Here is a 13,204-nt window from a genome sequence, read left to right on the forward strand (position 1 = left end):
GCTTTAAAATTTGTTGTCAAAAACTATACTCTGGTTCACATGAGGCTGGTGCTGTAATAGCATGGTAACACAACGTAAGCTCCTCCACTCTTCCATACAGATAGCTTGCAATGTGAACCAGTGCAATGTGAACCAAAGAGGTTGAAATTGCACGATTCTCCCACTTCAAAAGAAAGTGCAACATCGCCACTTGAATGAAGTCTCTGCACAAAGGGGTACTCACATGGAGAGCCTGGTTCACAATGCCATCAACATGGTGAAATTCATGCCACCTCTCCACCAAGGTCACCAAGCATTATCACCCCTCTCTGGATCTATCTACGAACTGGAATGATCTTAGAAAGCATACTTCAGAACTGACTGTACAACAATGGAAGGTTATACCACTATTTGTCTATTTCATTATCAATGCGGCAAATTTCAAAGGCTGTTCACAAATACTCATGAGGACGGATGTACTTTGAGAAACCTTATAATCACGAGAGAGGAACACAGAACTAAATTTTCCATTTCAACTTACCTCAAGAGAAAAGCTACGAAGAAGTTGTTCTGACATTACCAATAGATCACGCTCTAAGGCTTCTCTAAGCTTCTGACTGACAATTAGTCTGGAACCAGACAGTTTGTTTTCAGATATATCATCTGCTGCATTCATAAAAATATCGATTTCATCAAAAGTTGTCTGCACATAGAATGCTTCAATTTCTGAAAGACTAGCTTCTTCTTTGTATTGTGCATGCTGCGTACTTAATAAAATAAAGAAATAGATCACAACCTGACATTTCATGACAGCATTCATAACTTTTAAAACCAAAACACAGAACAACAATTTAATCCTGATTCTGTTTCTTAGCCAGTAATCAATCATATGCAAATTTCCAAAAGATTCTACGTAATACAAGAGCTGCTATCACGTGGCCAATGTGCACAGAGAGGAACTGTACTACTGCCTCCATAACAATCAACATCTGAACCCCTCTACTGAACATCTTCTTAATTATGAACTTTCCCCACTGGATACAAGGTCATCACTATTCATATGATAGGAAAGTAGAAGCTGCATAAAGTAGAGCTCCATAACCACAACAGCTGCTGCTCTGCCTTGCACAATTTTTGCACAACTTTGCAAGTGCCAGAAATCCTACCACAGTACTACCACCACCACCTGCAGCAGTCTATTAAATGGGTTGTGGGAGCAATCCACGTTTAAAAACCTGTTTTCATACACAGATTGATTGTAACTGCATTCTGTTAGTATCTTACATTTATAAATGTAATAAATAAATAAATATTTTTAAACTGATCCCAGAATAATTGTTTTAAATGGATATTGCTGTTTTTATGCTTTTGATGGGTTTAAATTTTTTTATATTTGTTTTTAATGTTCAGTGTTTTTAACTTTTGTAAACTGCCCAGAGAGCTTCAGCTATGGGACGGAATATAAATGTAATAAATAAACCTTATTTTTAAACAAAGTTAACAAAGCAAAAACAGGATCGACAACTATAAATGCACATTATACTTTAACATGTGTGTGAGCAAAGGTAGCTAGTCCAAACATGTTTAATTCAAAAATAGCTTCTTCATCAAAGCATAAAACTAAAAAGAAAATGAATAAAATCAATATTTAAACTATTTCTCCAAAGAAAAGGTTAAGGATTGTTATTCTGATGAATAAATGTCCATGATCAACAATGCTAAAAAAGTTTCCTCAGTTTCAAAGTTGTTTGCTATGGAGCATGAGAAGCTAATAGAATAATGCAAATCCGAAGTCCCTTGGTGGGCAGACCTAACTAAGTAATTTTTGGATCCTGGAATATAGATGCACATATTTTTTAAGCAGGAACTGATATCTCATGCCTGTATGCACAAAGCATGATGTGTGTAGACCTAGTCCATGAAATGGAACTCTATTCAGATGTGCAGAATTAAAATTTGAAATGCAACCCACTATAAAAATATTACCTCCAAGATCTAACAATAGTTTTGTTGATTTTTAAAACATACCATTCTGAAGCAGTGTGGAAAAAATCCATTGCAGTGCTACAATTTTTCATAGTCAGACTTACAAGGATTTTCTGCAACTCTAGTTTAGGAAAATCACTGTAAAGAATTTAAAACAAGTTAGAGCAGATTTCCCTTAATTTAAAATATCTTGTTATATCTAACATGAGATCTAAAATAGAAATATGTTTACATTTTTTAAGATCATTTTTTTAATAGACGCACTAAAGAGTGTACATTCTTCTTCAGCATGCATGCATGCAGTACTTTCAGTAAGAAATGCTTTAGTCCATTCCTCAACCAAATTTGTCTTACATGAACCAACTAGTTACTGGGCTGGTTCGCATGATCAAATAAGCCACAATGGCTTATATAAGCCACTGTGGGCTGCAGCGTGCGCAGGACGCCATTTAGAATATTCAAGCCACAACTATGGCTTGTTGGGTTGTCTGAGCACGGCAGGGGTGAGTTATACGACAGTTAAACGACTGTAGCATAATCCATGGCTTGTTTTAGGGTTATGTGACAGTTGTTTAACCCTCACACAACCCACTCCCCTCGGGTTCAGACAACATGAGAAGCCGCAGTCATGGCTTGAATATTCAAAAGCCATCTGCTACACATGGTACGTTAGAACATAAGAAGAGCCATGCTGGATCAGACCAAGAGTCCATATAGTCCAGAATTCTGTTCACACAGTGGCCAAACTGCTGTTGACCAGGGACCCACAAGGTGGATACGAGTACAAGAGCACCATCCCACTCATGTTCCCCAGCAACTGGTGTACACAGGCATACTGCCTCTGATATTAGAGGTAACACATATCTATCAGGACTAACCTTCTTCTCCAAGAGTTCATCTAACCCCCTTTTAACGCCATCCAAATTAGTGGCCATCACTACATCTTGTGGTAGCAAATTCCATAGATTACCTATGCACTGTGTGAAGAAGTAATTCCTTTTATTTGTCCTGAATCTCCCACCAATGACCAAGGGGTTCTAGTATTACGAGAGAGGGAGAAAAAATGTCTCCCCATTTTCCATGTCATGCATAATTTTGTACACCTGTATCTTGTTTCTCTTTAGCATCATTTTTTCCAAGCTAAACCATCATAGTTGTTGTAGCATTCCCTCATAGGGGAGATGCTCTAGCCCCTTAAATAAGCATGGTGAGCTGCAGTGACTGTGCAAACTAGGTCATTGTACAGTAGGGCATGCACCCAGAGTTTTGACGACCGGGAGGTGATAAGTGGGAAGAATAATTTCCCCAAAGTTGTTCTCTATTTTCATAAAGTATTATGTAAAACAACATGCTGCAATGCAATTACAAAAAAGCTAAAAAAAAAAGATGGTTATAGAGATTAAACTCTTCGCTGAAATCTAGACATGAAGCATTAAACAAGTACCTTTTGTATTCACTGTTTGTTTCAACCATCATGGTAATATCAACTACAAATTTATACACCAAAAATACATTAAAACTATATACATACACAAACCCTACAATACAAAGTAGCCTAATTCATCCTGAAGTTTTGGGCAAGTGTTTTGACTTACAAACCAAGCCGGTCACATAAAACCTAACATTACTAGAAACGCTTTATTTTTTTCTGGTGAAAAACTAATTGTTTAGGTTGCTTTATTACCTGCACAGAATAGGAGGCAGCTCTAGACTGTCGCTCATATCTTCCTCCACATGGCAGAAGAGAAGCCACTTCATAATAGTTTCTTTTAATGTATAAGCTGTACTTCCTTCCCAGTTATTCTGAACTGTCCCAGTTTTCAAAGATTCTGGCACTTCTGAAGTCATCATTGCTAATGCCAAGCACTGTGCTGCAGATCTACAAAATATCATTTGTATATGTTTTTGCTTTAAATATGCAAAAAAGAAAAGTGATTTTTGAAAAAGTAAGATTTAAGATGATTGTTCTTATCCAAAGCTATTTTAAATGTAAACAGTCCTTGTTGCTAAGATACAAATGCCCGCCAAAACAACTTCTATTCAAAGTATTTATTACTATCTAACGTGCCCAATAAGTAATGTCTAATGTTTACAGCATTTTAACTACCGTGTCACACAAGCATAGGTTTGGTTTCAGAAAAATAGGCTGGCAGCAGTGGGTAGATAAAACATGAGTTTCCCTCTTCTCTAGTCACCTACCAAATTTTTTTCCCAAGGGTTGAGGGACCCTGCTAAATGGGGTGAACGGTGGCACAGGGAACACCAAAAATTAGATGGAGGCACCTTCTATTAGCCGGAGCTCAGTGCCTCTGCCTGATTTTTGACAATTCCCCCCTTTTCCTCAACCCCCCTCATCCCAGCTCAACCATTCAGCAGAGTCCTGTGACCCCCAGGAGAGGGCTAGGGAGGAGAGTGGGATAGGAAAGCCAACTTCTATCCCCCTTCTTCCACTGGTGTTTCTCTGGATCCAATCCATAGTAGATTAACAACACAAACCTATACATGTCTACCCAGATCAATGAGACTTACTTGCAGGTAAGTGCAGATAGGATTGCAACCAAATTTAGCTACATAACTTATAGAACATCCAAAACCGAATTCCCAACAGATGAGAGTGCTCTTATGCTATACAACATAATAAAAAGTCTTAAAAATTTTAACATGTAAAAAACAATGTAAACAGCTAAAACAATTTAAATAAACAATGTTTTCCCTAACAGACCTGTTCTATAACAGCAGACAAAAATGCCACATTATATACCATGAAATGCCTGGGAGTAGAGGGTGGTTTTTACCTGGCGGCGAACAGATGCCAGTGTTAGCACCAGACGGGCCTCAGTCGGAGGGCAGGGGGCCACCACCAAGAATGTTCTCTCCCCCGCCGCCACTTTCCAAGCTGTATTCCCAAATGTTGTAGCACATAAAACACTTCTATTAATGCAGCAGAAACAATGGATTAAAAAGGGTTCCACATTACCTTGAAGGCTTGCATGCAGAACCTGAAAATATTTTCCAAGCATCTCTCTCCATTGTTATTAAGTTTCCTTGAATCATGACTCCAAGTAACCCAAAGCTTTCCATTTCAGTTTGTTGAAGACTTAGGCTACGAACAACAAGAGACCAAATTTTTGACCATGTTCGCTGCAGCTCTAATTTCTGTGTCAGATTCAGATCCTTTTTTTGGCTTTGACACAATGCAACCTCTTTAAGACATCTTAACACATAAGGTGTCCGTTCTCCATGACGCTGCTGAGGTAGTAGCTGGTAAAGTATACCGAGTAAATGGTGCAGGTCATTCTGAGAAAGGCTCATAGGGTACTTCGATATTAATCTGGTTGTAATCTGCAGCCTTGAGTGGGAAAAACATAAAGAATTATTAAAAGGCTGTGGGGAAAATAAGCTCTTTTCAGTGAGAAATTAGCATTATTATTATTTTTTACCAAGGTATGACATCAAAGTTATTCGGTGATCTTTGCAAGTTGTCCCAAATCACTTCCCAACCCAGTTCAATTCTCCTACGTTTGGAAGGTCCTTCTCCATCTCCACATTCTCTTTGTGTAACAGCATATGACTGAGTTATCTCCAGGACTTTGATATCTTCAGTAAAGACCTTAACAAACAAACAAACAATCAAATTGAGCTAAAGGTGCATACTATAGTATAAAATGTTTACAATAAGAATGGATTAAGACCGATAACTGTAGTTCCAAGCTCCAATTGCAGGACCAAGCAGATAAAGCTTGGTGAGGCAGTGGCTGTTCTGAACCAGTGCCTGGGCACGGTAATGGACTGGATGAGGGCTAACAAACTGAGACTCAATCTAGACAAGAAGGAGGTACTGTTAGCGGGTGGTTCATCTGCCCGGCGAGGTGATGTTTGCCCTGTCCTGGACGTGTTGCACTCTCCCTAAAGGATCGGGTCCGTAGTTTGGGGGTGCTCTTGGATCCAGAACTGTCACTTGAGGCACAGGTGAACTCAGTGGCAAAGAGCACCTTTTATCAGCTTAGGCTGATATACCAACTACACCCTTATCTGGACAGAGATAGCCTAGCTACAATTATCCATGCTCTGATAACCTCTCGCTTGGATTACTGCAATGCATTATACGTGGGGCTGCCTTTGAAAACGGTCCGGAAGCTTCAGCTGGTACAAAATAGGGCAGCCCGTTTACTAACAGGGATTGGCCGGCGAGATCACATTACGCCAGTCCTTTTCCAGCTTCATTGGCTGCCAGTCAAGGTCCAGGCCCAATTCAAAGTGCTGGTATTGACATTTAAAGCCCTAAACGGTTTGGGGCCAGGTTATTTAAAGGAACGCCTCCTCCCATATGTACCTGCCCGGACCTTAAGATCATCTACAGGGACCCTTCTCCGTGAGCCCCTGCCAAAGGAAGTGAGGCAGGTGGCTACTAGGAGGAGGGCTTTCTCTGCTGTGGCACCCCGGTTGTGGAACGAGCTCCCCAGAGAGGTCCGCCTGGCGCCTACACTGTACTGCTTTCGTCGCCAGCTGAAGACCTTTTTATTCACTCAGTATTTTAACACTTAATTTTAACTTAAATTTAAATTTTACTGTTTTAACTCTGTATTTTAATCTTATATCAATTTTGCTGTGTGGTTTTATCCTGGTTGCGCTTTTTATACTGTATTTCGTAATTGTGTTTTTAACCTGTTAGGTGTTTTATTGTGGTTTTAATTTTTGTGAACTGCCCAGAGAGCTTCGGCTATTGGGCGGTATAAAAATGTAATAAATAAATAAATAAATAAATAAATAAAGCAAACGTGCAGAAGCTGCACAGCCAGGCACCACCCTAACCCTTGACTGTCTTGAGACAGGCACACAGAAGCAGGGAGGGTGGGAAGAGGAAAAACAGGACCCTGTTAAGGGATCCCTCCATGCTGAAGCCCTGCACCCATATGGGAAAGGATTGGTTTACATTCACCTGAAACATCATATCAAGCATAATAATTTACCTGATGACAAATATCAGCCATTAACTCAACCAGATTTTCCTTTACAGCAGTACTGCGTGAGCCTGAAGAATACTTTCCTCTACTGCCAATGAGATTGATCTCGTTAGCTAACAGATCATACAGGTTGTACAAAATACTTTGCCATTTCGCTGAGTCACACACTCCTGTTTACACAAGAAGAACACAATTTAGTTTTCACGTAACGTATTACATGTTATGCCAAAAAAAGCCTGCTCCAAAGATTTTAAAAGTTCATCAACATTTAGCGATGTGTATAAGTCTAATATAGGAATTTAAAAAAAACAGCTCAAGGAAATAAATATTTGAACTACACATAAGAAATGACACTATGTAAAATTGTGATAACATACTCAGCAGAGAGAGATCTGGGATGCCCCTGAACACTTCTAACACAAGCATTCAGAAATTATGTCACACCTCAAAGGAGCCTACGATCCCTGAAATACATCTTCATAGATGGGCATGAGAGACTTTAGGCTTACCTGTTTCTTCTGTTTTAGCTCCATTTGGATGATGAACACGAACCTGAAGCTGAACTAGCTGAATTATCTGCTCCTTCAGGGAATCTTTTGGTCGATAATGAGTCCATATGTAAAGCACACTTGGTAGAATTTCTTCTCCCAGCTTACAAACCCGCATACGGTAGTTCACCGCAAATACACTGATAAATTCGTTAATGGCTGCAAAAATATGATCGAGACCTGCAGGGTTTCTTTCTTGTCTGCAATACAATTATGGCACATTTTTTATTTGACATTTACATAATTAGTGCTCTACAGTTAACCAAGACTGGGTGTGGAGACTCAAGTTATTTTATGTATTTCATTTATATTCTGCAATTTCTCCAAGGAGTTCAAGGCAGTGTACATTGTTCTCTCCCACCCTCACTTTAGAAATTGTCATCAGAGGCAAGGGTGCATATCAAGGGTGCATTTCTTCTGAGACAGAAGAAAGCTGTCCTATAAAGCTTTGGAAGAAAGGACAGTAATGGGACATGTTTTAAGTAACTACATGCCAGTCATAAAGCTAATTTTTATTGTCATGAGAAAGAAAAAGCTAGTAAGTTATGATTATGGAACTGACTACAAAGGTAATAGTCTGATCTATTCAGACTTATAGGGATATACAGAAATGGAGGGAGGTGGTGAATGCTGGTTTAAGAGAAAACATTTTATAAGCCTTGTATCTGAGACATGGCAAACACTTTTGAACCAAGAAGGCTGTATATTTTTCAACATTTCAAACCCTCTTCATATGTTACTTATATGAAGATATGCTCATACAATCAAGGGGCAGCAGGACTATGCTGCTGGACTAGACCCGAAAATAGCACGACTTCCTCTGACTCTGCCTGACAGCCACACATTAGGCATGAATGGTTGCAGGGGGAAAGGCTGCAAGTATAGATCTCTGTGCATATAGGCTTCCCCAGGGCCCGAAACTCTGAGCCTAACATGTGACATCAGAGGATGTCATGTGACCCTGTCATCAGGGCAGCAGTATAGGCACCCCTTCATGGGGCTTTGCAGGATTATCAGACTTCAAGATGATATGGCTTCTCTAGTAGAGGAATTGGTAATATAGAAGAAATTATAATGTATATGAGATTCAGATGCTCAGGAATGCGTTATTGGTAGGTGAACAATAAAGCCAACTATAAACATTTTATTAGGTCAAAAGAGAATACAGATACTTGATTCTGATATTTTTTTTCTGAAATAGTTTCTAAATACTTACAATTCCAACATTTCAGAACAAGATATAGAAAAGATTTAAATTAGTTCAATGAGTGTGAAAAACACAACTGAGCTTAAAATACATCAGATTAAATGAAGTTTAAGCTTACAAGATCGAGTATGTATTCTAAGTCATATCCTTAAATTCAAATTTAATGCATCAACAGAAAATGACATTTACCTTGCACACTGCATAACTTTTGAGAAGAAGTTACAAATACTGGAATTCAACCCATCAGTTTGGAAACACAGTCCTCTGGTGAGTGTGTAAATTATTCTAGCCACCAAAACTTTGTTAATATCTCTGGAAGTGTTGAGAAATAATTTGAAGTACAGGTTTTGGAGATCTAGAGGAACAACCCAAATTCAAATTACTTGACCAAGTCACAAAAACATTATATGTTTTGTTAACTCAAACACAACTAAATATTTCCCATACCTTCTGTTGTTCATCCCTATATGCTCTCAAAGCTGGCCTAATGTTACACAATGCAATAGAGGATTACCATGATTGGACCAACAAAGAATAAACCCTAACATCATTTGCCATACAAGCTGGAAGAACCCTATTGGGATCATTAAAACTATCACACAATAGAAATGGGTCCCCTCTATTTCTCAGTGTTATCAGACTGTACCTCTATTCACCAGCTTCTTCCATTTCCTTTCAGCAAAGTGCCACCCTTTAAGTAGCCAGTACAACTACTACAGGTATACAGGTGTTTTCCTCAGCAAACATAAACCTGTGGAGGTCAGTCATGAGCCTTCTTTCCCAGAGAAGCAACCCCCCAATTAGGCCAGGATTCCCAGTAGTGTATACATGGATGTTTAGAGATCCGTGTATGATATCCACACTTTAATATTTCCTGCAGCAAACATATAATTGTACATCAAGCAATGATGTTTGTGGCTAAACGTGTTGAGTTATTCTCAACTTCTATTACAGAAAAAAAAATCAGGGCAGAGTATGCATGTGCAAGTAAGAAAATACTGTTAATCTAGAAAGTCTAACTATGCCAGTCTAACTATGAAGTCTGAGTGAGCTTACATTTTATATAAACCCATAAAGCCACTGAATTATCAATAAAGCATTCACATATACACCCTCACTTTCCAAAACAGGCTGTGAGTAGGGAGGCTCTAAAACACTCATGGCCTATTTGTTTCAGCTAAGGAGGGAACTCTGCATATGGATCTCTCTATCTGTATAGTTGGGGCTCTCAATCACCCTGATCAACAAGAAAATATTGTCCACATGATAAAGCTGTTCATTTGTAGTTACATACTATACAGAAGCCTATAAAACACAAGGTATTTCTTATGTAAATATTAAATAATATATCAAATCAACCAAGGATACCAGAAAAGCTGAAAAACTGAGCTAAAAATGGTGCTATTCAATGACAGATGAAAAGATCAAGAAGAGAAAACACAGGTATTCTATAGTTAAAACACATCAAGGAAAATAATGCTGCAATCCTTTACATGTCTACTCAGAAATAAGCCCAATTCAGTGAGACTTACTCTGAATTAAATGTGTAAATGAGTGCAGCCCAAGTTATATTCATAGACAGGCACTAGTTCAGTGGAACATAGTCTTAAGCAAACATTCAGAGGATTGCAGCCTTAATAAAATAGGAGTGACAGCTACTAACCTGCCCATTGTTGTGAAGATATTTCACACCAATATTTCCTCACTGCAAGAATATCCTTTAGCAATATGCTACTACAATCAGCTCCATAAATAGCACAACTTGATGGATCATTTACTGTATCTGTGATATACATCAGAAGATCATGACATTTTAACCGGGGTGCTCCTGTGCAAAGGCAGAATATAAATGTAAGCTCTGTATCATTCTAGGACAGAAATAGGTTTTTGAATCAACATGACCCTAACTCATAACCTCAAAAGAACCACATTCTCCATGAATATACACATGTATTTCAGGGCAGGGGCCGAACCTGCAATCACTTCCAAAGTCTTTGGTACCATCCAATCATTTTCTTGTTATATTTTATAATTTAATTGCATATTATTATTACAGTCCTTTAAAATATTCCTAATTATATTTACACAAATATAACTCACTTTTATTGGCACATCTGATGAAATATTTGACCACACTGCTGATCTCTTGCATCTTTTTTTGTCTTGTTGCTTGTGTTGAGGCAGATACATTTGGCTTTGCTAACCTGGCACTTTCAGTTTCTTTTTTAATGTATTTCTTCAGAAAGCTTCAAAGACAAAAATAAACACTCTCCATAGCCATTCTCTGAACATTCACTTCCATGGATAAAATAATGAGATGTTACTTTCCGTCTGGGATTTGAACCACAAGGGCTGGCATAGTAGCTAAAAGACAGAACTGTGAACTAGGACGTCCTAGGTTCAAAATCTCTTCTCCATTATGAACTCCCTATTTATTTTAGATATTTCATGCCCTGCTTTTCAACATAAGTTTCCAAGAGTGGTTTCCAATACAAAAAGAAGTCATATTTAATAACAATTTTAGCAAAATAGCAGTCTACAACAACCTATTCAGATGAAATCCAATTTAAATATATATTAAGGGCCTGGAAAAATTAAAAGCTTTTCTCCTGGTGCAGAAAAACAACAACAGACCCACTACATGACCTCGAGCAAGGCACTCATTCTCACTCTAACACCTGTCCACAACTTACAAAACAGGAAAAAACACCGATCTTATAGAATTTTTATAAGGATTTCAAAGAAAATGGCTAGCTTTAGATGTAACGCTAAGCTGCCACAAGTCACATCTAAGAGTGATCCACAGTGGCTTAGCGTGTCGTGGGTGGAATCCCTACCTAAGATTGGTAAAGTATCCACCCTGGTCAGTGGGAGCAATGGGCCTTGGGGTGGTTTACCATTTCTTGCAGCAGGTGCATCATCATTAAATCAAGTCGCTCCTGAGGAAAGCACAGCAATCACAAAGAAGGCCACCTAGAGCATCTAGAACTTCCGGTGATGCTCTAGTGCTGCCAGACTCTATGGTTGCTGTCACATAGCGACGGATGGAGTGGTCAAGGTGATGTGATTGCTGCTGCCGTGGCTGCTGGAATAAGTGACAGTGGTGGTGGGAGGACAGGAATTTACCTACAGAGCAGGGAAGGTAAGTAGACCATGGTGTTGGTGCACCACATGTTTGCTGGTTGTGTGAAGGGCACACATATCATGATTTTCCTACTCCTCCCCACTTAATGTTCATCTGAAGAGGGCCAACATATGTAAAGCATTTAGGGCATAATCCTATGCATGTTCAGACAGAAACATGCATTGGATTGCACCTTTAAAAACTCCAGAGCATCAAGCTACAATAAAATTTATCTCAAAACATGAATGCGTCATCTTTCTGCAATGAAATTGCACTTTGGAAATGACTGTTTATCTTGGCTGCCTGACAGCTAGCAAAGTATAACACACAATAAATATCCTACCTGAATACATTATCCCAGTTCAGCTGCTTTTCACGTCTGGAATCAGAATTCCGATCCAGCTGTTGAATTGTTTCAGCATCACGGAGGAGACGCTTGAAATTTTCAATTTCCTTCTAAACAAATTAGCAGAGAAAAATTGCTATGGATCTGATGAAATGGGCTGTATTTCACAGATTATGGCATAATACATGAGTTAGGCTTTATGGTGCACAAAACCTTTTGTTATGTTTTTGTAATGTATTGTTATATAATAGAAGAGCAGGGGGTTAGGATTACCTTTCGTTCCATGGCTTTGTCACTTTCAAGCTGATGGCAGCAAGCCAACAGGTTATGGAGTGCAAGATTCATGGTTCAGCTATGAGTGTGTTCACAGTATGGACCTAAGAATGGAAATACTAATATTTTATAATAGAATACATAAATCATCTTGATGGTTTAGACCAAAGTCGGTCTAGTTCAGTTTGCTGTCTCCAACAGTGACCTACTACTGCATGCCTTCAATAAAAGTGTGATGACATACAACTGCGGTTTGTCTATGACTATGGCTATGTGCACAGAATGCCTCTGTGCACAGGCATTCCATTTAGCGGTCATGGCTAATTAGTAAAAGTAGCAAATAGGTTTGCCCTGGCAGCCAATGATGCCCCTAATTTTAAACAGCAGGGATGAAGACAACTGCAATATAAAAACAATGCTGACAACAGGTTCCTCAACCACATTTCAACTATATAACTGAGGTGTCAGAAGAAGCAAATGCTGCCTCAGCTACCAAACCTGCCATTCCTCAGCTACCAAACATGCTTCAGGAAGGCTTCCTCCTTTAAATAAGATATTTACTTATCTCTCAATTATTTATTATATTTTATTATATTATATTTTTATACTTCCGTCCACAGACACTCAGAAGGGAAAGAGAAATAAAACACTGATAAGTGTAATGTAAGCTTAGCTTTCTCATAGTTTTTTTTTCTAGATAAAAGATAAGGTACCTTTGAGGAGGTAAAAATATCACCAACATGAAATAAAATTCTAAATAAGGCAAAAGTAGATTAC

At 38.7% G+C, this 13,204-nt stretch overlaps 1 protein-coding gene across 1 annotated transcript in view; it reads right to left on the reverse strand.

Moving 5' to 3' along the window:
* Positions 1-13,204, reverse strand: part of ATM (ATM serine/threonine kinase) — a 70,706-nt gene that overhangs the window by 56,264 nt on the left and 1,238 nt on the right. Inside the window, exons 2-13 of the mRNA XM_063127080.1 lie at positions 12,428-12,531; positions 12,152-12,264; positions 10,785-10,930; positions 10,348-10,512; positions 8,874-9,039; positions 7,439-7,677; positions 6,936-7,099; positions 5,406-5,575; positions 4,943-5,314; positions 3,650-3,844; positions 2,008-2,103; positions 521-746 (exon numbers count right to left, since the gene is read on the reverse strand). Of these exons, the coding sequence (XP_062983150.1) occupies positions 521-746; positions 2,008-2,103; positions 3,650-3,844; positions 4,943-5,314; positions 5,406-5,575; positions 6,936-7,099; positions 7,439-7,677; positions 8,874-9,039; positions 10,348-10,512; positions 10,785-10,930; positions 12,152-12,264; positions 12,428-12,499 (2,124 nt within the window). The 5' untranslated portion in view covers positions 12,500-12,531. The remainder of the gene's footprint in view (positions 1-520; positions 747-2,007; positions 2,104-3,649; positions 3,845-4,942; positions 5,315-5,405; positions 5,576-6,935; positions 7,100-7,438; positions 7,678-8,873; positions 9,040-10,347; positions 10,513-10,784; positions 10,931-12,151; positions 12,265-12,427; positions 12,532-13,204) is intronic.

Source organism: Elgaria multicarinata, chromosome 5 (genome assembly GCF_023053635.1).
Source record: "Elgaria multicarinata webbii isolate HBS135686 ecotype San Diego chromosome 5, rElgMul1.1.pri, whole genome shotgun sequence".
NCBI lineage: Eukaryota > Metazoa > Chordata > Lepidosauria > Squamata > Anguidae > Elgaria > Elgaria multicarinata.